The 25,764-nt window shown below is 39.2% G+C and overlaps 1 protein-coding gene across 1 annotated transcript in view; it reads left to right on the forward strand.

Annotated features, from left to right (window-relative positions):
- Positions 1 to 465: 465 nt before the first annotated feature.
- The window catches only part of FBXO3 (F-box protein 3), a 32,240-nt gene continuing 6,941 nt past the window's right edge, over positions 466 to 25,764 (forward strand). Inside the window, exons 1-9 of the mRNA XM_058527174.1 lie at positions 466 to 592; positions 4,843 to 4,932; positions 6,851 to 7,014; positions 16,136 to 16,250; positions 18,233 to 18,437; positions 19,845 to 19,890; positions 22,346 to 22,430; positions 23,278 to 23,400; positions 24,711 to 24,826. Coding sequence (XP_058383157.1) covers positions 489 to 592; positions 4,843 to 4,932; positions 6,851 to 7,014; positions 16,136 to 16,250; positions 18,233 to 18,437; positions 19,845 to 19,890; positions 22,346 to 22,430; positions 23,278 to 23,400; positions 24,711 to 24,826 — 1,048 coding nt within the window. The 5' untranslated portion in view covers positions 466 to 488. The remainder of the gene's footprint in view (positions 593 to 4,842; positions 4,933 to 6,850; positions 7,015 to 16,135; positions 16,251 to 18,232; positions 18,438 to 19,844; positions 19,891 to 22,345; positions 22,431 to 23,277; positions 23,401 to 24,710; positions 24,827 to 25,764) is intronic.

Here is a 25,764-nt window from a genome sequence, read left to right on the forward strand (position 1 = left end):
GACACGCGGGGCGAGGGGCCCTTAAGGGGGGAAATGTGGGGTTTCTAGGTCGGAAAACCAAGAGAAGCGTCGGATTTGGGGGCCAAGGGCGGAGAGGACTCAGTGTGAGATTTGGGACCAGGCTTCGAAGATACAGGGTGTAAAATTTCCCATGAGGGGCTGGAAGGACCCACGCAGAAGATTTGGGAACAAAGACTGAAAGGGGTCCGGGCTGGACAAATTTAGGGGCCGCAACGGGAGGAGCGAGCTCAGGAGACCCGAAAAGGAGCGGGAAGGGTGCCGGCCGGCGGCGCACGGCGCGGGGAGCGGGGACTAGTGACGAGGGGCCTCGCCGGGACCGCCCCGCGGCCCGCCCTGTGGGCGGGGCGGCCCGTTGGTCACAGAACAAACCTGCGGCGCGGCCGGGGAGCGGCTCGGGCGGCGGCGGGGGCGGGGCGGCGGCGGGGGCGGGGCCGGGGCGGGGCCAGGCCTGCACCGGGCCAGGCAAGATGGCGGCCGTGGAGCCCGAGTCGGCGCCGCTGACCCTGGAATCGCTGCCCACCGACCCCCTGCTCCTCATCCTATCCTTCCTGGACTACCGGGACCTCATCAAGTAATGGGACGCGGCGCGGGGCAGGGGTGGGGCCTCGGGGCGGGGAGGCGGGGGACGGAGGCCCGGCTCGCCGACAGGATCCGGACTCGCCTAGCCCGAAGGTGACGCCGGGCCGCCCTGAGCTTGCAGGGCCCCGGCCGGTGCGAGCCGGGCGGAAGGGCCCACCTCGAGGTCTGCCTCCCGTCCAGGGCCCAGGCGTCCGGAGCCGCGAGGGCCCGCTCCAGGCCTCGGCAAGGCCCGGCTGCGAGGGGGAGGCACCGCGCCCGCCGCCCCCCGCGCCCGCACCCTCGGGCTCGCGGCCGCGCCCCACCCGGCCCCGCCTGGCGCCGCGGAGAAGCCCCTGTCCGGTCGAGGCTCCTCCTGCGGGGCCCCGGGCCAGCGCAGCCACGACCCCCTGAACCCTGGGCGCGACTGCGCCGCCCCGGGACGTCGGGCAGGGCGCGCTTCCGGACTGCTGTGCCGGGGGGTTTTCTCCCGGCCTTCCTGCTCGGCGGCGTGTTCCATTTTGTGTTTTGGTGCTGACTTCTGGTGGCGCGATACGGGGAACCGTCTTCTCTGCTGTACGCCTTGGGATTCCTACATTAGCAGCATGTGTTCCAAAAATAAGCACCGGTTGCTGGTAAGGGTGGTTAAATGCCCAGTTCCTTCAGCGCTTGGGACTGTCCGGGATGGTGGAAGAAATGACGCTGTTTACACCCCTGACAGCTGGAGGCATGGCTCTTTCTTGTGCCACCGTATAGAATTGCAGAGGAGGCGAAGTCGCCCTCTTAAGGATGGGTGGGCGAGATCGTTTTGTTTTTTGGATTAACTATTGGCTTCTAGACATTTGATGATTGTGCCCTGTGTTATCAGGGATCCTTTTAGAAATAGTCTTTTTGGTAGCTGTTGGTCGGCCTAGCTAAGCGGCGGTGGAGGGATAACTCCAGTTTCTGGCTGCTATGTTAGTACCTGTAACACTTTTATTTTTCTAGAAAATAAATTTTTCTCTACTCAGGCTTGTACTAAAGCAGAGAAATAAAGTTTATTTTTCCTTTGGAAAAGGCCATTCCAGCTGCAAACTGTTTTCATCTGAAATATTCTGTTGCTGTAGCCTCGTATAGATCTGACATACACACACACAAACACATCCTTTTGATCTATGGGCTACGTTGCTGCAGAGATCTTTCTAAGACAGACTGGCTGTTATTCTCCTTAAAAACTTACGATGCCTCTTGTTGGGTACAGACTATAACCCTAACTTCTGAGAGCATTTAAGGCTCTTATCATTTGGCACGGTCCACTCTAGCCAAATGAGACCTCTGCCAGCATGCCACACACTTGTGTTTTTTGTTCTGTGGCATAAGCTCTTGACCCTGCCTGGAATGCCTTTCCCCCCTCTTTTCAACCTTGCAGGATGGAATTCCTTTAGGACCCCCTCTCTTGATTCCTCTACCTTCTTCCTTCCTCTGCAGAGTTTATTTACCATGCTAGATAGATTGTGCACTTTTTAAATGTAAAGACTGTCTATCTTTGTATTCGTCATTTATTCAACAGATTTTTTTTTTTTTTTTGAGTACCTGCTGTGTACCAGCCTGTTAAATGTTGGGGATACAATAGTAAACAAGACAGATAAGGCCCCTCTCATGGAGCTTACAGTCTAGTAGGCAAGATGGAAAACAAACAAGTGCATGATTATACAAGAGTTGCTGTGTGCTATGAAGGAAATAGACCTACTGCTCTGTTTAGGAATGGGAGGGAGGGACCATCAATTAAAATTGGAAGGAGCTGCTGTATATGAAGGATGGCATAGAGCAGTCCTGGCAGAGGGAACCATGTGCTCAGAAGCTGATTGGACAATAGCATGGCTTCTTGGAGGAGCTAGAAGACTGGCGTTCCAGGAGGTAGGGAGTGACTCACAGGCAGAGTGCCTTGAGAAGAGACTGGTGAGATCATGCAGGACCTTGGAGCCAAGATGAAGAGATCAGATTTTATTTTAAATGCTTTAGGTTGTAATCAAAGTTTTAAACAGAAATGACATGATCCCTCCATAAATGTTTGTGAAAGTGAACTGAGTTGAATACTGTATTAGGGTTCTTGAGAGAAACAACCAATAGGATATGTGTGTGTATGATTTATTGTAAGGTATTGGCTCATGAATTATGGAGGCTGAGAAGTCCTACAATCTGCCATCTTCGAGCTGGAGACACAAAAAAGCTGGTGGTGTAGTTTGAAGGGCTGATAGCTGGAGAACCAATGGTGTAGATGCCAGTCTAGGTCTGAAGGCCTGAGAACCAGGAGCACCAAGGGCAGGAGAAGATGAGTATCTCAGCTCAATAGTCAGGCAGAGCAAATTCAACGTTGCTCTGCCTTTTTGTTCTGTTTAGGCCCACTCACATTTGGGAGGGCCACCTGGCTTACTTAGTCCACCAATTCAAATGCTAATCTTTTCCAAAAACATCCTCACAGACACACCCAGAAATAATGTTGAACTAGCTATCTGGGCATCCCTTGGCCCAGGCAAGTTGACACATAGAATTAACCATCACAAATACCATCGAATTTTATCCACAGAAAAGTTGCCAGTGTACTGCAACTTCTTTCCTGCACTATACAGCCCAACTTTGCCAAGTGCCCTGCCCATTGCTGAGCTCCGGAGTTTTGGGTACATATTTGCTGAACTGGATAGGATTGGATTGGATTCGTCCGTTGGGGTCGTTGTGTAATATCAGCTGCATAGTTTGAATCTCCTGCATTCCAGGGTGATTTATTGTATTCCATTTATGCCTAACCCTCACAGTGTATCAGAATTACATGTGGCACTTTTTAAACATCCACTTGCTTGCGGTACAGATCTTACACCCCAGGCCCACTGAGCACAGTCTCTAAGAACGGTAGTTCTCATGCTGAAAGTGCATCAAAATCACTGTGGGTGCTCATTCCAGGGATTCTTTTATGTTGTTTAACTCTTGGGACAGTGGAGAGAGAGGGATCAAGAAAAGAGAGAATAGACTCTGAATTCACAAAACTGGAGGGATTCCTATGTTTGCAGATGTTAGTTTGGGCATCTTCTGAGTTTGGCAGAAAAGGATGAGGATGATGTTTGTGTAAAATCTGAAAATCGAACAAAGGCTATTTTGTTTACCATCAGGTGGCTTTTAACATGCCCCACTCATGGCCTTGACAAAGCCCATGTGTTTAAGATTCTCTCTGTTGATTAGCTGTTGCCCAAGTGAGAGCTCTGAATACCTGTTTTCTATAACTGTGATTCCTCTTCTGAAAGGAGAGAAATCCATTTTCCTAATTTTAGGTTCGTTCTTTTTGAAATGAATTATGTAGGGTAGGATTTACGGGATGGGAGCACTATTGTATTAGAAATCTCTGTATAATGAGGAGGGTATTTGTTTCTAACATTCCCTGTTTTTGAGCGGTTGATGCTAACTTGAATAGCTATGGATATTGAATCAGAACTGTTATGGATCTGACACCTTTTATAGGTGGGCTCTCAAATAGTTGCTATAGTTAAAAAGTGTTTTTGGCTGCAATATTTCATTCCTTAAGAAAAAATTAGAACAAGACAAAAGGGCTGTGTATTTAATATCAGATGTCTCACAGATCTTAAAAAACGAAAGATGGGGCTGGCCCGGTGGCGTAGCCGTTAAATGTGCAGGCTCTGCTTCGGCGGCCCGGGGTTCGCAGGTTTGGATCCCCGGCGCCCACCAATGCACTGCTTATCAAGCATGCTGTGGCGGCGTGCCATATAAAGTAGAGGAGGATGGGCACAGATGTTAGCCCAGGGCCAATCTTCCTCAGCAAAAAGAGGAGGATTGGCAACAGATGTTAGCTTAGGGCTAATCTTCCTCAAAAAAAAAAAAAGAAGAAAGGAAAGCCACTTTGTTTATTCCTGAATAGCATTTCTTCCTATGTGTAGAAACGATTACTGTCCCAGTTATAAATGTAGGAAAGCTCTTTGATTTGAAATTAACTCCAGTGGTTTATATATTTTATAGACTTTCATGTGAAAATTGCAGTTTTAGAGGTTTGGGGGTTTATTTGTGAACTCAGTTAAGATTTCACTACTCACAAGTTAATTATACTAGCTAACACTTTAAACAGGTTTTAGAAAATATCGTTTTGCAGTTATAAGGGTAGAAAGTAGAAAATAAGAAAAGCAAAAGGAATAAAACAGAGCTTAACATTGAATATTTTCATCTTTATTTTTAAATTGTTTTCTTATTTTCTTTTATACTAACTGTGAATCTGGTTACTGCCAGTTGTTGCTATGTCAGTCGAAGACTTAGCCAGCTATCAAGTCATGATCCACTGTGGAGAAGACATTGCAAAAAATACTGGCTGATATCTGAGTGAGTATTTGGGAACTATGTATTCTTGAAATTCAGCCCTTGGCTTACTTCCACAGCACTAGTCTGTCCTGAGTCTCCTCTCTGACCCTTGTCTCTCTGTCTCCTTTGACGGCTCTTCTCCTGCCTGCCTGTAAGTGCTGGTGTCTCCAAGCTTCTGTCCTTGGCCCACTGCTCTTGTCCCTCTGTGAATTCTCCTGCATGCGCTGTTGCAGTTTATAGTGACTGCTTGTGTGCTCCAAACTCCTAAACCTCAGTGTCCACCCCTGACGTCCCCACTGAGCTCCAGATGTGTTTGCACTGCTGTCTGCTGGACCTTTCCACTGGATGACCCACAAGGGTTCACTGAACTCAGAAAATGTTAATACATTTGACAGAATAAAAGTGTAGATGACAGAAGGTGGGAGTTGGGAAAGGTGAAAGAAAGGGTAGGATTGCTAAAACCTTTTCTTAGATTGAGAGGAGTCAGGTAGTGACTAAAGTTGGTGTAGTAAGAAGCAGAGGTTTAAGTATATTATCTAAAGCTACAAGCTACTCAATAGAACTAAAAGTAATAACAGACTTATCTAACATTGGGAGGAGGAAGAATGGGGAAGAGGGAATTTTAAGTATTCCTGTATCCTGATCTTTTGCTTTTGGAGTATCAGTAGGTAGAAGTAAAATTGATAAATCCAAAACTAGAGGCATAAACATTTAGAATTATAGAGATAACTTTCAGAAATAACTAAAGTTTCCTTTGAGGGATTGGGCTAGAATTGGAGACTAGTTTTTCATCATAAGATCTTTGGTACTTTTTGGTTTTGATAATATGTTTATGTATTATTTAGATTAATAAAAAGATACTTCCCTTCCAATCCCCAAAAAAACCCACCCTGAATTGTTCTTTTCCCTATCCCTAAACCTGATCCTCCTGCATTCCTAGTTTTCAAGGCAGTACCATCCACCAGGCGTCCAAGCCAGGAACAGAAATCATCCTAGATCTCCTCTCTCTTTCTCTCCCAACGTTCATTCAGTTACCAAGGCTTTCTGATTTTAGCCTCTGTAGAATTCTTGAGTCTTTCTCCTCATTTCATCTAGCTACCACATTAGTTTAGTTCATCATCTCTTACTGAGACTACTATAAAACCCTCCTAATTCATCTCTGTGCCTCTAGTTTACAGCCCTCCCAAACCAAAACTACAGTTCTGCTCTTTTAACTCCCCTGTTAAAACCCTTCCGTGACTCTATTTCCTACAGGATAAGGTCCAAGCTCATTAGTATGTTCCCTAAAGGCCCTTTGTAGCTGCCTTATCCTGTACCACTTCTGACTCTTAAGTGTACACTTTAGTCTTTCTCCCTGGTTAGACTATACATTTTTTGAAGGCAAAAAAATGTGCCTTATTTTTAATGTCCTCAGCGGCTAAGTAGACACACTCAATAAATGTGGAATTGTACCCAATAGAAATATTGAGTCATGTGATCACTTTGATGCTATATGATTCTTTGGCTGATCCAGTGTAGATAAATAAGATTAATATTATCGTATCATTAGATTCTAAACATTCTCTAAAACAGAACAACTACATGTAAGTTTTAAAATTTTGTAATTCGTGTGTTTTTAGGAGTAAGTTGAAATTTATACCCCATATACTATTCACATTAGAAAACTTAGAAAGAAAATAAGTAGAAAGTAAGAAAATAAGTCACTTATAATCCCACGATGCCAGCAATAACTCTTGGTAAATTTTTTGATGTATGTATTACTTTTTGCTATCTAGTCTTCATTTGTGGCTAAAATAAATGAAAAGGAAGGCAAAAGTAACCACAAATTCCCAGTAAAGTATGTTGGTAAGTGTCTAAAATATAGGCTAATATATTTTATAAAAATATATGCTATGTTCATTTTAAAAGATGTTTAATCTCAATGTTTTAATCTATTTAGGGAAGAGAAAACACAAAAGAATCAGTGTTGGAAATCTCTCTTCATTGATACTTACTCTGATGTAGGAAGATACATTGACCACTATGCTGCTATCAAAAAGGCCTGGGATGATCTCAAGAAATATTTGGAGCCCAGATGTCCTCGGATGGTTTTATCTCTGAAAGGTACTGGGAGTGCAGGGTCTCCCTTCCCCATTTTGGGGGAATTATTATATATTATTTATATATAATAATATAAATATATTATAATATATAATATATTATATTATAATATAATATAATATAATATAATATATAATATATTTATATTATAAATATATATAAATAATATAAATATATAGTGTAAATTATATATTTACACTATATTACACTATAGTATAAATAGGTTAAATAATTTTGGGTCTCAATCATCTGTGCTAGTCTGTGCTAATCCCACATTATCTGTAAGTCGCTATTCACATTTGGCCAAGGAAGTAGAAAGCATGTATTGCTAAAAGCACCCTTGCTCTGGTGCTTGCCCTCTTTTTGTCTACCTCAGGACCCACGTGATTATTTATTAGAAGAGAAAGTGGAACTCTTTTTATCCTTATGTTTGTTTTATATAAAGAAACTAGTAATGCTAAGATTGCTTGAGGATAAATATTGTGATTTCTTTTAAAAGATTTTTTTTTTGACTGAGAAAAACTGCCTGCTGTATCACCCTCTTTCCTATTTTCAGTACACGTAAATGTTTGTTTGACAGTCTAATATTTGGGGAGACCAGATATTAAAGACCCAGGTCTTTAAGAGTGTAAGAGCAGCAAAATAGAGTAAGGAAAACTTTCATCCCTCTTTTCACATTTGACCCCAGAATCTGCTCTTTCTCCTGCACTATTATTGTCCAATTTTGGCAAGAAGTATTTCCCATTAAGTTGGTTTGTTAATTTATGCCCAAGAGAGTGCATGAGTAGATTGCAGATATATTGCTACTTATCTGCTTTAGCTTCCAAGTTTTTTCAAATTTCTCTACTAAAAGGAATTTTACATGTTTTGGTTTTGCTAAGCTGAAATTGGGATCATTTCTTCTCAAATGTGTTCCTTTTGAAGTAAGATCTTTTTTGAAACAGCATTCCTTTTACATTATGTATTTGCACTGTAACTTCCCATGCAAATATGAATTTCATACAAAGCATGATTGTATGACTTAAAACTGAATTGCTAGGGGCTGGCCTGGTGGCATAGTAGTTAAGTTTGCACGCTCTGCTTCAGCAGTCCGGGGTTCGCAGGTTTGGATCCTGGGTGCAGACCTGCGCACCCCTCATTGAGCCATGCTGTGGCGGCATCCCACCCACAAAATAGAGGAAGATTGGCACAGATGTTAGCTCAGAGACAATCTTCCTCAAGCAAAAAGAGAAAGATTGACAATAGATGTTAGCTCAGGGCCAGTCTTCCTCACACACACACACAAAAAAGCTCAATTGCTAGGAGGTGGGAAAGAATGGCAGAGAGTAGAGCTTTGAGAGAAACTACCCTTGATTAATTTTTTTTTTTTTCCTGAGAAAGATTAGCCCTAAGCTAACATCTGTGCCAGTCTTCCTCTTTTTTGTATGTGGGTCAGTGCCACAGCATGACTGACAAGTGGCATGTTGGTCTGCACCTGGGATCTGAACCCACAAACTCAGGCTGCTGAAGCAGAGCACGCTGAACTTAACTGCTAGGCCACGGGGCCAGCCCCTGAAGAATATTTTTAATAGCTTTTGTTCTTGGAAGAAAAGAATCATATCATCCACTTGGTATGTGGGGTTAAATAATTTCAAGAGGAAAATATTCTGAAAATAAGTATTTTGTGATGATAAGTAAATAGGTAAGGGTTTACAATAGCTATTATTTATTAAACACAAAGCTAGGCATTAAGCTAAGTGTTTTGTATTATTCCATTTAATTTGCCAAAATCCTATTAGGTTGGTAATTACTGTGCTCCTTTTATAGGTGAACTGCCTAAGGCATAAAAAGCTAAGTAAGTTGTTTGCCATCACAAAGTGAAAGGCAGAGCCAAGATTTAAATATAGGGCTGCCTCCAGAGCTTTGGTCTTACCAGCAGTTGCAGGGAGAGAAGACCTGTCCTATTGTGTTTAGGGTGTCTTAGGATTCTCAGAGAGCTAGTCCCATATTAGGACATTTGGAATATGAGAATGTAGACGTGGTTCTCCTTTTAGGCACAGAGCTACTAAGAAAGGAGGAAACTAAGGATACGTAGCAGCTTCTTTTTTATTGCACTCGATTGGTATTCCCAGGCTCCTTGCTCTCTCCTGCACCAGGTGGTTGGAGGTGAGGTTGTCAGAGAATTCCTTGATAGCCCCTGTTTTACTCCCAGTTATCAGTTCTCTGGGGGCTTGGCCATGAGTTAGAATAGGATAGAGGCTCTTTGAGATCTAGAAGTCTGGGGAATCTAGGAACGCTAGACCTGTGAGTTTTAGGACTGAGTTGGGAACCTAGCTACTCACTTAGGGGCCACAGTCCCTGACTCAATTTCAAGGTTATAGAGATGGCAGATAGAAAGGAAACTCGGAAAGCAGATAGGCACTGGGCTTGGGGAAATTTTTACGAAGTATCTTGAAATTATGGTACATTAATATATCTTCTAACAATCTATCTAATGGTGTATATCATGTAGCTTCAAATTGCATATTTACATGATATTCAGAATTTTAGAGCTGAAAGGGACCTGAGAGATTATTTAGACCAGGGGTTGGCAAACTTTTTCTTTAAATGATCAAATAGTACATGTTTCTGTCTTTCAGGGACAGATGATCTCTGTCATAGCTCTTCAACTCTGCTGTTGTTGTGAGAAAGCAGCAGTACATAATAAACAAATGGGTGCCACTGTTCCAAGAACACCTGATTTACAGAAACGGGCGGCAGGCTGGGATCGGGCCTTTGGGCTTTAGTTTGCAGATCCCTGATTTATACCCGCCCCCTCATTTTACAGGTGAAGCAACGGGCTCCGAGAGTTTAGGTGACTTATGTAAGGTTCCATAACTAGTAAGTGACAGAGATGGAGCTCTAATCTCGGTTTCTTGGCTCCTAGTAGTATTTTCACTGCTTCCTCAGACAAGCAGGCCAGGGGGCAAGGAAAAGAAATGAACATTTCTTGAGTGCCAGTAAAGCACTTTATTAAGCACATGACGCTTATGTAATCCTCACTCTAATTCTCTCAGGTAGGTGATATTAGCCCCCTTTTCACAAATGAGGGCGCAGGATTAGAGGTGAAGTAACTTGCCAGAGATCACACAGCCAGTAGGTGGCAGAGCTGAGATTGAACCCGCTCTGCCTGGCTCCCAAATTCTGCTACAGTAGGTTGCCTGTCTGCACCTTGATTTTCCTGTATTGTACATACATATTGCCTTATATCTCTCTTTTGCTATGTTTGTTTGTTTGTTGTTTTACTTTTTGTTCTGTCTAGCTATCTCCAGGAAATTCTTGGTTTCTTAGTGTTATATGCTAAATGTCCAGCGTGTAGCACTAACCATACAGATGTTACTTTCCTTCCGTATCCACCTTCTGGTTCAGGCAGCTGTTCAGCTTGATTTCTTTTGTATTAAACTTTTTTTTTAACAAACGTTTTATTTTGAGTAATTTTAGATTACAGGAAAGTTGCACAGATAGTGCAGAGAGTTCCTGTACTCCCTCACCCGGTTTCACTGTCCTCCAGTGTATTTCCCTGCGAGACATTTGTCAAAACTGAAGTCTCCATTGGCGCATTACCATTCACTAAACTCCAGACTTTGTTCGGATTTTACCAGATTTTCCAATTAATGTCCTTTTTCAATTCCTGTATCCAGTCCAGAATGCCACATTGCATTGAGTTTCATGTCTCCTTACTGTCCTCTGGTCTGTGGTAGGTTCTCAGTCGTCCCTTGTCTTTCATGACCTTGACAGTTGAGGGAATACTGGTCAAGTATTTTGTAGAATGTCCCTCAAACAGACTTTGTCTGGGGTACTCATGATTAGACTGGAGTAATGAGTTTTTAGAAAGATTACCACATAGGTGAAGTGCCCCTCTCATGACATCATATCTGGGGGTACATGGTATCCACATGCTGTCACTAGTCATGTTCACTAACATACATAAATGTGCACAGATCATAAGTGTGTAACTCAGTGAATTATCACAGTGTGAACACATCCATTATAACACCCTCCAAGTCAAGAAGTAATTATCTGTACCTAGAACCCTCCGTCTTTCTCAGAGGTAACCGCTATCCTGATTGCTAATGCCACTGAGTAGTTTTCTCTCTTTTTGAACTTTATATAAATTGCATGATTAAGTATGTATTTTGTGTGAATTATTTCTATTTTGTTTGTGAGATTCAACTGTGTTGTGTGTAACACTTTCATTATATGAATAGACAACAATTTATAGATTCATTCTATTGTTGATGAATGTTTGGGTTATTTATAGTTTTGGGTTATTACAAATAATCCTGTAAATCATTTTTGATGTACATATGAGTACATCAATTTCTATTGGATAAATATCTAGGATTGAGTTTGCTGGGTTGTAGAGTATGCTTATATTAAATTTCAAAAGATACTGTTAATTTTCCAAAGTGGTTCAACCACTTTCCATTCCTACCAGCACTTTAATGTTGTTATTCTTTTTATTTTAGCCTTTCTAATTAATGTGTAATGGTGGTTTTAATTTGCATTTCCCTGAGGATATAGAATAATGACAGTTTTATTTCTAGCTTTCCAATCCTTTTATGTCATTTATTTCTTTTCTTTATTGCAGTGGCTAGGGCCTTCAAGACAATGTTGGATGGAAATGATGATAGTTAGCATCCTTATCTTACTGATTACAGAGAGAAAGCTTTCAACATTTCTCCTTTAAAGATGATGTTTGCTGTGGGTTTTTTGTAGATATTCTTTATCAGGTTGAAGAAAATCCCTTCTGATCCTAGTTTGGGAAGATTTTTGTTTTTGTTTTTGTGTTTTAAATGGATAATTGAATTTTTGTCAAATGACTTTCCAGCCTTATGATTATCATGTGATTTTTCTACTTCATTCTGTTAATGTACTGAATTACATTGATTGATTTTCTGAATGTTAAATAACTTTGCATTCCTGGAATAAACTTAATTTGGTTGCACTCTATTATTCTTTTTATATATTATTGGATTTGATTTGCTAGTATTTGGCCTTTTTACATCTGTGTTCATGAGAGAGTTTGGCCTGTAATTCTCCTTTCTTGCAATGTTCTTGTCAGGTTTTGGTATCAAGATGATGCTGGCCTTGTAAAACAAGTCGGGAAGTGTTGCCTCTTTTTCTGTTCCCTGGAAGAGTTTATGTAAGCTTGATCTTATTTCTTGCTTAAATGGTTAGTAGAATGCACCAGTGAAGCCATTCAATCCTGGAGTTTTCATTGTGGGAAGGTTTTAAATTAAGGATTCAATTTCTTTATTAGATAGAGGACTATTCAAATTTTCTACCTATTCTTATGTCAATTTTGTTAAGTTGTGTTTTTCTAGGAAGTATGCGCTTCATCTACATTTTCCAATTTATTGCCATAAAGTTTTTCATAATATCCTCTTATCTTTGTAAAGCTTGTTGGATCTGTAGTGATTTCACCTTTCCATTTCTGATATTTTGGTTTCTCTGTGTTATTCTTGATCATTCTTGCTAGGCAGGGGCTAATCAATTTTATTAGTCTCTTCAAAGAACTGACTTTTGCCTTTGTTAATCCTCTCTATATTCATTTCTTAGTTCATTAATTTCTCTGATTTCTTCTCTTTGAATTTACTTTACTATGGCTTTTTTCCTGACTTGAGTTGATTACTTAGATCATAAATTTTCAGCCTTTCTTGTTTTCTTCAAATTCATTTAGGGCTATAAATTTCCCTCTAAATGTAGGTTTAGCTCCATCCCACGAGTTTTAATATGTTGTATTTTTATTAACATGCAGTTCAAAATATTTTCTGATTTCTTTTGGTTTCTTCTTTGACCCATGGGTATTGCTTGATTTTCAAACATTTGGGGCTTTTCTATAATCTTTTTTATATAATTTATACAGGCATAACTCGGAGATATTGAGGGTTCAGTTCCAGGCCACTGCAATAAAGCAAATATGGCAATAAAGCGAGTCACACAAATTTTTTGGTTTCCCAGTGCATATAATAGTTATGTCTACACTATACTGTAGTCTGTTAAGTGTGCAATAGCATTATGTCTAAAGAAACAATGTGCATATCTTAATTTTAAAATACTTCATTGCTCAAAAATGACACGAAGTGAGCAAATGCTGTTGGAAAATTGGTGCCAATAGACTTGCTTGACACAGGGTTGCCACAAACTTTCCATTTGTAAAATGCACAATAAAGCGAAGCACAGTAAAATGAGGTATGCCTATATTTTAATTCTGCTATGATCAGAGAATATACTCTAGTTAGTTCAGTCATTTAAAATTTATGATTTGTCCGGTGGTCCAGCATATAATCTGTCTTGGTAAATGTTTCATGTACACATGAAAAGAATGTATATTCTGCCGTTGTTGGATTCAGTACTATATGTATAATTAGGCAAAAATTGTTAATCTTGTTCAAATCTTCAGCAGTCTTACTGATTTTTTTGTCTACTTGTTCTATTAGTTACTGAGAGAGGTACATTAAAATTTCTCACTATGGTACACAGAATTCTGAGGTAGCTCCCCAAATTCCCACCCCCACTGTACATGCCTGGTATAATAATAGCCTCCCCTTGAGCATGCATGGTACTGTGGATATAATTGATTTCAGTCCTGGGATTAGGTCATGTTATATGACAAAGTTGAAGGGGCTTTTCAGGTGTAGTTATGGTCCCAAATTAGTTGAATTTGAGTTAATCATTAATCAAAAGGGAAATTATCCTGGGCAGGCCTGACCTAATCAGGTGGGCCCTTAAAAGGAACCGGGCCATTCCAGAAGTCAGAGAGATTTAAAGCATGGATGTCTCTCCTGTTGGCCTAGAATAAGCAAGCTGGCATGTTGTGGAGAGGGCCAAGTGATAGGGAATAGCAGGTGCCTTCTAGTTGCTGAGGGTCTCAGTCCTGCTACTGCTAGGAACTGAATTCTGCGAACAACCAGTGAGCTTGGAAGAGGACCCCAAGCATGAGATGCATAAGATGAGATAGAACCGCAGTTGACACCATGATTTCAGCCTTGTGGGACCTGAGCAGAGGATCAATTCAGTCATGCCCAGACTTCTGACCTACAGAAACTGTGAAATAATAAATGAATATTGTTTTAAACTGCTAATATTGGGGAATCAAAAACTAATACACCCCATGACTGTAGATTATCTTTTTTCCATTTTAGTTCTGTCATTTTAAAAAATATCTTTTGAAGCTGTGTTATTAAGTGCACAAAATTAGAATTATAGTATCTGTGTAGTGAATTTTTTGCCATTATGAAAGATTCTCCGTTACCCCTAATAACGCTGTTTGCCTTAAAGTCTGTTTTGGGTGATTTTAGTAGTGCTGTCCTAGCTTTTCTGTATCTGCATCTTTAAGATGTGATGCTTGTATATGATGATGTTTTGTTTTTTATCTGGTCTGTCAGTCTATCTTTTAATTAAATTTAGTCTATTTGTATTTAATGTAATTACTCATGTATTTGAATTTAAATATACCATGTTTCTATTTGTTTTTTATTTGTCCCATCTGAGCAGGTGTTTCTTTTTTGCATTCTTCTAAATTATATTTTACTCCATACCCCCCTTTCTTATTTCTCTTTTAGTGATTACCCTAGGGATTAAAACATGCATCTTTGACTTAATTAAAGTCTGTTGTAAATTAGTATTTTTACCTCTACCTGGACAATGAAAGAACCTTAGAATACTTTAATTACCTCCAACCTGTCTTTTTTAAATAGTTTTTGTGATTAATTTTATTATAGTGTTGTGATTAATTTTCAACGTATTTTATATCCCTGAAAACATTATTATTATTTAATATATTCAACTTTATCTTAGATTTATCTTTTCTGGTTGTTCTTCATTTCTTCTTGTATCTTTATGCTTCCATCTGGGATCACTTTTCTTCTGCCTGAAGAATTCCTTTTAGTACTTTTTTTAATGAGGGACTACTACTACTGAATTTTTTTGGTCTAAAAATGTATTTATTTCATCTTTACTTTCAAAGTATGTATTCACAAGATATAGAATCCTAGTCAGCAGTTTTTCAACACTTTGAAGATACCATTCTTCTGGCTTCTGTTGTTTCTGTTGAGAATTTAGCTGTCAGTCTTGTTCCTTTGCAGGTGATTGTGTGCCTTTGCCCCTTCTCTGGCTGCTTTTAAGATTTCTCTTCGTCTTGGTTTTCAGCAGCTTTCCAATGATGTGTCTACATATGGTTTTCTTTGTAATTATTCTCCATGGAGTCTATAGTGTTTCTTGAATCTATGGTTTGACAGTTTTCATCAATTTTGGAAAATTCCCTCATCCTTGTGGTACTGCTGAAAACTTTGCTCAGCTTCTCGGCCTCTCAGCCTCATGTTTCCTTTCAGAATTGGCAAGTGCCTCAGGACAAGGTGGCTCCAAAGGCCTGGCTCACCTCTCAGCTGCCCTGTTCTTCTGGATACCCCCAGTTCTCACTGTCTTTGAGGTTTTCCAAAAGCCTTGAAACCAGTTTTCTGTTGTTCAGTTTTTCTAGTTGTTCGCAGCAAGAGGTTTGCTCCAACAACCTGGTGGGCCGTTGCTGGAAGTGGATCTCTTCTCTTGGTATTTGTAGTTACTTCCTGCTTTTTAAAGCTAGAATGTATGGCAAGCTTACAAATGTGCAAAATTGAATTCAAGTTAATGGCATCCTCACAACATGAACCTACACCTAAGTCCTGTATTTCCCATTAAGAAACTACGTTCAGACTCTTGAACAACATCAGCTTTGAGAACTTCTGGGGAGTTTTTTTTAGTAAGAAGTGTGAGTATATTAGATTAAGAATAGTAAGATATACCCTAAAATTTGCATTGTAACATGAAAAAATTATTGTGGATGTCATGGGTGTCTACCTTGCCATATTTTACTTAGTGCTAGTGTTTTCCCTGTTGAGAGGAAACTGAGGAATTTGCTTGCTCAGTGCTTCAAATATCAAGTCCAATCTAAAGTCATGTCATGTTTCTCTGAATTTTCAGTTCATTTCCCTATATTTCAGCAATACATTTTGAATGGAATTCACTTGCTCTAAGATTGTTTCATTGGTTAGCAGATAGATTGTGTTTATTCTTAGATTTAAATCTTATTGTGTCTTCATAATTTGCTTTGTTTGTGCATTTGCAGAAGGTGCTCGAGAGGAAGACTTAGATGCTGTGGAAGCACAGATTGGTTGCAAGCTTCCTGACGATTATCGATGTTCGTATCGGATCCACAATGGGCAGAAGTTGGTGGTTCCTGGGTAAGATGGTCACTGTTTGGGTTATTTTTAATGATACAAGTTATTTTCTAGAATGAAAATAAATAAACTGTATTTGTAGTTACTCTTAACTAATTAAAGGAATATAGGAATTCCCTCTTCCTCCTTGTAGGAGTCTGTTAGACAAAATCCATTGCTTGAATTTGATTTTACCAAAATAAATATGTCTCATAAAACCGTCATTTCCATCCACGCATCCTTGTAGTTGAAATGAGGTCTGGTTGGGATGGGGACTGCAGGATATGGGGTGGATGTGTGTGAGTATGTTTTAACTAAAACTCTTCAGACCCTTGAAGTGTTTATCGTGGTCCAGGCCGGGCAAATTGTTTTGAAGAGCTTGATGCAGATTCTATTACCTTAGATGTAAAACGCAATAATTTGTTAAGCACTACATATACTAAACTAAAGAAAATATAGATTTGTCTTTTTCAAGCTCAGCTTACAGTTGAATGGCCTATTTTAAACTTAATCTTTTAAAAGATGAAGTATTCATTGTGGAACCTTTTGGTAAAAGCAGACCATGCAGTAGCTGTCAAATTCACTCAGTTTTAAAAGCTACAGGCTTTGAGTGGGTCTACTCCTTTTGTACTTTTATGAAATTAAGCTATTTCTGAGACATTGAGCTTTGAAATAAGAATTTAGGGAGAATTGGCATTGTTCTTATTGGAACCTGGTGTCCCTTTGTGAAGAATCATATGAGGCTCTGTTAGCATTTCAGGTCAGGGCTGAGTGAGAACAGGAAGTCTGGGAGGTGATCATCCTGAGATACAAGGTGTAGGATTCAGAAATCAAATGTGGGGCAGTTAGGACTAGATAAGCCTAAGTTATTGGCTGTTTTTTTCTAGTCTGTTTTCCTGTCAAACTGAAACTTGACAAAATTGAAAAATTGTCGTATTTCAAGAGCAAACAGAAGACAACTTTATTAAAAGAGTTGCCCAGAACTGACATGACAGACAGGTCATGAGTTTCACCCCAGGAGTTTTTATATGTCCACAGCCCAAACAGTGAGGCTTAGGGCAGGAATCTCATCAAGGACTGACACCTGTGTTGCTCCCGTGTGTGTGCAGTGAGATGAATTTAGACCCCACACTCCAAGTTTATGAAAATCTGGACAAGGTTTAGGCTGATGTCCATTTATACTGTCTGGTAGGACAGGGTAAGCTAAAGGTTGTATCAAGGTAAAGGTATCAGAATTTACCCCTTTAAACATCACATTAGTCATACACACATGTATAGCAAAACACCGGCAAATCAGTAAATCATGGCAAGATAGATTCTTGAAAGCAATAAAACTTTTTCTTTTAAAAAGGCTGACATTTAGCATTATTCACTATAGCCAAGAAGTGGAAGCAACCTAAGTGTCCCTCGACTGATGATTGGATCAAGAAAATGTGGTATATATATATACAATGGAATACTACTCAGCCATAAAAAAAGACAACATCGTCCCATTTGCAACAACATGGATGGGCCTGGAGGGTATTATGTTAAGTGCAATAGGCCAGAAAGAGAAAGACCAACACTGTATAATCTCACTCATATGTGGAATATAAACCAACACATGGACAGAGAAAACTATTGTGGTTACCAGGGGCAGTGGGGGTAGGGGGTGGGCACAGGGGTTGAAGGGAGACATATATATGGTGATGGACAAACAAAAATGTACAACCCAAAATTTCACAATGTTAAAAACTATTGAAGCATCAATAAAAAAATAAATAAATAAAAAGGCTGACATTTAGACATTTTAGGCATTTAGGCTTTTAATTTAAATCAGAATCTTTCCAGTCAAGAGTTTGAGTTTATTATATAGAAATTGTAGTGTTTTTGGTATTCTTGTTTTAGAATTGACATGTTAATCAGTCTTTGTTAAAGTCAGTGTGAACTTATTATTCATTAGAAAGGTGAAGCGCAGCTGTGTGGCGCTCTAGTCGATACAGTGTTTGAGTCTGTGTTCTCCTCAGGTTGTTGGGAAGCATGGCGCTGTCTAATCACTATCGTTCTGAGGATTTGTTAGACGTCGATACGGCTGCTGGAGGCTTCCAGCAGAGGCAGGGGCTGAAGTACTGTCTCCCTCTAACTTTCTGCATACACACTGGTTTGAGTCAGTACATAGCGGTGGAAGCTGCAGAGGGCCGAAACAAACATGAAGTCTTCTACCAATGTCCGGTAAGTAGGAGTGTGCGTAATGGTGCTTTAAGATGTACTGTGGTGAACGTGTAAATGTGTGCGTTAGGGATTCTCAGGGTTGTGGAGTGGGGACAGAACATTATGCAATTTAATTATAGACCCATCTAACTAGAGGGCTGATACTCTGATATGATGGCATGGAATGTGCAAAGAAAATTTTACCAGTGGACAGGCAGTGCAAACTATTGTACCTACAGAGGGAAAGCTGTGACTTGCATTAAGGCATTTTAAGTTTAAGGAAAACTAACAAACTTTTAGTTGAAGTAATTAATTATAATATACATTTCTATCTTAAAACATTTAGCTTTGGAACATTTGATTCGAGTTCTGAGTGCGGTAGAAACTTTTTAAACTCTTTTTTCAGTGAGTATTTGAGTTGTCGAAAAATGTAGATCCTTTTTAGGAGGCTTTTGTTATGATTTTAATGTGATCACAGGAAATGTCATGCTGTTTGGTTTCATACTTATTTTTTCAGTTCTCAGTAATCCCTTGTCATAGAGCTTCTGCTTTCCTTTTTGCCTGGATGTGGACTGTTGACTTAAAAGAGGAATTTAAAATAGCAAATACTTTTCAGAGTTATCTGGGACATAAGACTCCATAAGACTCCGTTTAAAGAGCTTTCATAGCTTTTAGTGTTTTTCTAAGCATTTTCACATCTTTTATCTCATTTTTGACTTGATAACTCTGTAAGGTTGTAGGATGTTGGCTTGGTTCCTCCGTTTACGAAGAGAAGTCACTAACCTAGGATTGTTCGGGTCTCTTGACTCTGAATCCAAAGTCCTTTCTTCTAGGATAATAGGACATATATCTTTTCACTAACTTCTTAATTGTTTTCTTGAAGGATAATTTTTTAGTTCATTGTAATAGTAATAGCATTATATAAGTTTTAATTGTCATTGAGAAGTACCTGGCATTCTTCTAAGGACTTTGCAGGAGAGCCTAAATATAGAAGTCTTAAGAACAGGAACTGAAAAGTGTGAGGAATGTCCAAGTATTGGTTAGAGCACTTAAGTTTTTTTTTTTTTTTTTGAGGGAGATTGGCCCTGTGCTAACATCTGTTGCCAATCTTCCTCTCTTTCTTTTTTCTCCCCAAAGCCCCAGTACATAGTTGTGTATCATAATTGTAGAGTTGTAGCTCTTCTGTGTGGGATGCCGCCTCAGCATGGCTTGATGAGCAATGAGTAGGTCCGCGCCCAGGATCCGAACCCAGGAACCCCAGGCCGCCAAAGCAGAATGCACGAACTTAACCACTACGCTGGGCCAGCCCCGCACTTAAGTTATTTTTACCTCTTTTGCCCTGTCTCTGGGGAGGGATACAGACCATGAACAATGAGAAATTAAGTAAAATGTATTTTTCTTAATTATAATATTCTTTTTCTCACTTAGGACCAAATGGCTCGGAATCCAGCTGCTATTGACATGTTTATCATAGGTAGGAGAAAAAAAGTCTTTTTCTCTTCTTCCTCCTGGTCAAAAAAATTAAGTTGGTGAAAACTTTTCAGTTACGTAATCGGTTGGCAATTTTATACTTGTATTTCTTAAGGCTTGCTGGTTTATAAGTATGCATCTAGGCTCTCATCAGAATAGCCCTTATACTTTGTGTGAATTTGGTTTCTATTTGGAAAAAAGCCATGCCCTATACAATCTTGTGCTCTTAGGACTCTGCTGTAGAACAGTGAAATGTATAGAATTGCTCTGAGGTTGTATATAGTTCCCTTACACGCACATGCATTTTCCATCAATCATATTAATACATAGTGAGCAATATAGATATAAAAACAACTTTAAACTTTTTCTCTTGGTGCCAGTGCTATAGTAAAATACGGGTAAGTCACACTAGAGACCTCAAAGCAGCAGTCTTCAGAAACCAGTGTAAACTGGGCTTCATAAACTCCTTGGCACAACTCGTTTTTCTTGGCCTTAAAAGGGTATTTCTCGTAGGATTTTGAGAACAATTCAGTATGTATGCAAGTGCAACTCACCCCTTTGCTATTCATCCAGTCTTGTTTTGCTTAGATTTTGCTCACCTAAGAGAAGCTTCCTGACTCTCCATTCTGGTTTTTAAAGGCTTTTCTGGCACATATTAAAGATCCCCATAAATATACTAATAAACAGTGAAGGGGCCTTGCATTTTAATTATATCTCCTAAGTGGAACCTTGAGCAGAGTATAAGCCTCCATTTGTTCCATACTATGGCACATTCCAGATTTGTAGTATACTTCACCATATCAAGAAGCTCTCGCCCTTGCATAGGAGGTTGTAAGAAGTTTTTAAATGTAGCCCCTAGCTTTCAGCTCGCCCTGATCCATGTGGTCCCTGGTCTCTAAATTGAGCATGCGTTGGGGGTTATGCCCTGCTCATTGCCCTTTGGCACCTTTGCGTGGTGCACGCTTTCAGAGAGGATCGTCCTGGCTCTTGGGCTAGTGGTTCATACACTGAAGGCTGCCTGAGCTCTGTGGTAGGCAGCCCACTAGGCTCTATGAGTTTCTTACTCCTAGTTTAGTGCTGGTCTGACATGGTGGGGAAGACCCCACCACTACAGCAGAGTAGTAAGGTCTAATAATACTATTCTGGTAGCTGGGATTGCTCCTAGCATGAGAGAGCAAAGCAAAAGATTTGAGATGCACTGAGAAGGGATGAGGTGGGAGGTTAGTGCTGGGAGGAAGGATAAGAAAGCACCTTCCTTTAAGCTACCTTGATAAAACCCCAATACTGTCAAGAGACTCCAAGACATGGGCTCACTTCAAAAGGTAAACTTCCTTAGAACATGTAAGTTACATCTTGATTCAGCTAGGTTTGACTTGCTTGGATTTTTGGTAAGACACAAGGTGGAATCTCCTGGTGTTCAGTGCATTGTTAATAGATATTTAAGAGAACTGGAATCTATTGTCAGATAAGTTTAGTAGTGAAGATTGCATAGAAAATTCTGTCCTCATTTTAAAGGAGACACTTTGGTATGTATTGTAATAAATTAAGGTACACTAAAATACACCATGCCAAATTCTTTTCTATATAAACCATAAGAAATTTATTTTTTTCTTATATAAGATTTTATTCCATGAAATATACAAAGTGATTTTTTAAACTCTACAGGGAAATTAACTAGTTCTAAAAACATAAAATTGGACCTTCTGTGAATTTTAATGACATTATTCATGTGGCTCCTTACTATCTTGCTCAGAGTGGATAGATGATCAGTGATCATTTGAATACAATAACATTTAATAAATAAAGAGTCAGAATGGGCCATTAATAGGCATTGAGAAAAGAACCAACTACTGTAGTTTACCTTCCCTCAGCTGATGCCTTTAAAATTTTAAAGCATATACCCTCAGACCCAAGCTCAAATCCTGTCTACTATCATTCCCTAAATAGAATGATAAGTAAATACTATAAATTTAGCATCTGACATTCAGTGTGGCAGAGTGCAGGAACTGGGTTAATAGAAGATTACAAAGAAATTCATTGAATAACATTGATTAAGGGACTAATATGTGTAGGCACTGAGATATATTAACAGTAGATATGTGGGTCTGCGAAAGTTGTGTTGTATCACCTAGACGGGGCAAACATAATTCATGTAAATACGCATTATTGATCCAGTCACTAGATCATGGGTGTCTGGTCTGGACTGGCCTTGGAGCTGGTCACTGAGCATATGGGAACCACTATGCATTTGAACCTGCAGTGGTGGACCTAGACTACTTTGGAATTGGCCTGATGCCCAGAACTCTGTCTGCAGTGCCACTCGCTCTTAGATGTCCAGACTGAGCCTGGCTTCTGCCAGACGTGGCTGTATCTCCTAAATTATGGTTTCCTTGTTTCCTGTATAGACTGTACAAAAACTATTTGTCCTTTTCTTTTTTTCCCCCCTTCCTGGTTTATAGGTGCTACTTTTACTGACTGGTTTACTTCTTATGTCAACAATGTTGTGTCAGGTGGCTTCCCCATCATCAGAGACCAAATTTTCAGGTATTTCACTTGGGACTTTTTGGATTCAGATGATTATAAATTAGAAAAAACCATCAGTTACAGATCATAGACATGAAGTTTCCAAGAAGGTTAATAACAGAACCACTCATTTTCTTAATTAAATCTCACTATTTTATTCTCACTTTAAAGCCACATCCAAACACTTGAACAGCCAGTATTTTTCTTACCTTAGAGAATCAAGAGAGAAAACTGATTTTGATTTAGAAGTTATGGCTTTATAGTATCTTAGTTTCTTTTTATGTATAGTTTCTTTTTGGTAAAAAACAGATGTTTGCTGATTAATAGATTTATTATGAATAGCAAGTCAGTAGCTGTTAACTCCTGGCAGATATTACTTATTATCTCTAAATAGAACATCAGGTATTATAGATAGTATTAGAGGTAATATTTTGGTTCACAGTAGCCTGGTTGGCAGAAATGGTAGATCAGTTATACATTAGGAATAACATACTAACACATTTTATTGTCGGAGCCACTGTTGATAGGGTATAGCTGGGTTTTAAGATGTCCCAGAAGTTTCCTTAGCTCTGAAAACTGAGATAAGCTCTTGTTAGTTTCCAGGTTAATTACTGAATCGTTATTTGAACCACTGATTATTGAACCTTGACTGCTGTCCTTACTGATCCAGAGTCTTCAAGGTTTTCTAATTGTAATTTCTAGTTTTTTCCTAAGCTTAATAGGACTATACCTTTAAGGTCCCAAATATGATTTAAATTTCTGATCATAAAGTAAAGTATAACCTATTTTGCATTGTATCTTTAAATCTTTTATCTTACAAAATTGAAGTTAGTTGATTAAAAAATGTTTAATTTTTTAAATTACCTAGATATGTTCATGATCCAGAGTGTGTAGCAACAACGGGGGATATTACAGTTTCTGTTTCCACATCGTTTCTCCCAGAACTTAGCTCTGTCCATCCACCCCACTATTTCTTCACATACCGAATCAGGTGAGAATTGTAAATGGGGTCGCCTTTCAGTTAACAGTGGGATGTAGCCTATGGATGTGTTGTTATTGCCCCATCAGACATGATACATGGCAGCTTCTTGCTGAAGTCTGGAAGAAGGTGGATAACGAAAAATTTTCTGTGATACAGTGTTTGTAAAGTACCTCGAGTTTATATTAACCTCTAAGTTATTTCTCGCAAATATACTGTGTTTAAAGTATTGTGCCAGGTACTTTGCGAGGTAGACCACTAAGTTGTAATCATCATGAAAGCTCTATGTTAGAGTTGTAATGCATTCTAGAAGCTATCAAATTGCCCAAGATAAAACCGTGCATGTTAAGTTTCACCTGGTCTTTCTATATTCAGGTAAAAGTCTAATAAATGTTTATTGAGTACTGCCTGTATATCAGACATGGTGTTAATCATTGCATGTGGTTAAATAAAAAGCAAATACTGAATTCACTTTAATTAGAAGTACTCTGTGCTGTGACATAAAGATAACTCATTGCTCTAAGGGAGTCAGGATATTTTGTTTTTAGATATTTTTTATATATTTTATATGTTATACATATTTTAAAAATACATATACGTGCATATATACATACTGGAAGTATTTTAGTAATGTATACTTACCAGGAAGCATCCTAGGATTTTGGTATTACGTGTAGCCTTTGATATATCCAGTTACACATGTACAGGTATTTGTTGTTTTAATTGTTTAATTCAGATCCTGCCTAGGATTGAGACATGCTTTAAATAATAACACCTACATGTGCTTATAGGGTACTTAAAATGAAAATAGGAGACAACAAGTTTCTTAGAGAAAGAGAGGAAATAATAGTATTGGGACACAGAGTCAGAGTCTAATCCCAGTAACTGACTAGTGACATTTTGCTTTGTACTTTCTAGAAGTTAATGGAAGAAAGAGAAAAGAGTTGCATAGCCTTGTTGTGAAAAAAGACTTATCAGTGTTTTAGAACAGAAGTTTTTCACGGCACTATATTCTAGAAAGCATTTCCCACACTCATCTTTACTTGAATAGCAAAAGATTGTTGTCACCCTTGTGTTTATGAATTTGTACGTTGCCTTTTCCACTGTTGATTCTCACTGAAAGGCAAGCGTGTCAGTTGAATGAAAGCATTTCTGTAGGGGAGTCAAGTAATCAGGCCAAAATCTTTGGGAACTTACAGAAATAGATGGGTAACACAGACTTTGGGTTGGGTTTCTTAATTTCCTTTGGAAATTCTTTTCATAGTCTTAGACCAAACATTGTAGCTCTTGAGCAAAAGAAACAGATTCCATTCTTTCTCCAGGATTGAAATGTCAAAGGACGCGCTTCCAGAGAAGGCTTGTCAGTTGGACAGTCGCTATTGGAGAATAACAAATGCTAAAGGTGATGTAGAAGAAGTTCAAGGACCTGGAGTAGTCGGTATGTAACCCAAGTTTTGGGTTTATCCATCAGTTACCTCTGTGACATTTTGGAGAGCATTTATGTGACACACAGCTTGGAAAATGGATGATGTAGTTAGTAGATAAGACTGCATCTTCAGTAGCTGTGTTTACAAACGTGAAAGATATCATAGATTCTGGCCTTCTAACTACAATACTTTGTGTCATAAATATAATGTGTAAAGGTCATTATCCTGTCAGTTTGGTACCTTAAACATGAACTTGTCTAAAATTATAGCAAAATCAATTATTTAGGGATTGATTTTCCACTTTGTGGATCACCTGGGTTCCTTGCTTTTCCTTCTTAAGTTCTTTATTTTTTTTTAGCTAGATTTATTATCATATTCTGTAGGGTTACAAGCAGAGGGCAAAAATAGAAAATAAATTTCATATTGGTCACCTTTTTGAAATTTGGGGGGAAATGTTAAAATTAATAGCACAGATTTTTATTTGTGGATTTCAGTCATCTTTAGCTCTGATTACCATTGACATTCAGCTTTTTAAGAGATTATGATTATCTTAAGTTTCTCAACCCTCAGATTCTTTAGTTTTTGTATGTATGCTTCAGGAAAATAACATATTATTTAAGCTATGTACTTCTGTTGCCGATCCTAAGTATATGCAGATTTCAGTTTAAAGTTGTTCTAATTCATTGCCACGAATAGACTCATGTTCTACATGTTTATTTAAGGAACTTTTCCTGGATATATTTGAGGATCTAATGCTAAGGAATTTTACGAAAGCTGTAATTCTGTTTCTCTTTGGTCCATTGGTGTAAGACCTCTCCCTTGTGACTGCCATCTCATCTGGCCTAAATGCTGAGGATGCATTGTCAGAGTTTTATGTTTTAGTCTCCTGCTACTTTTAAACATTTAGATTACCCTTATCTCTGTTTGAACTAGTGTCCAACTGTGACAC

The sequence above is a fragment of the Diceros bicornis genome, chromosome 31 (assembly GCF_020826845.1).
Source record: "Diceros bicornis minor isolate mBicDic1 chromosome 31, mDicBic1.mat.cur, whole genome shotgun sequence".
In the NCBI taxonomy this organism is placed as follows: domain Eukaryota; kingdom Metazoa; phylum Chordata; class Mammalia; order Perissodactyla; family Rhinocerotidae; genus Diceros; species Diceros bicornis.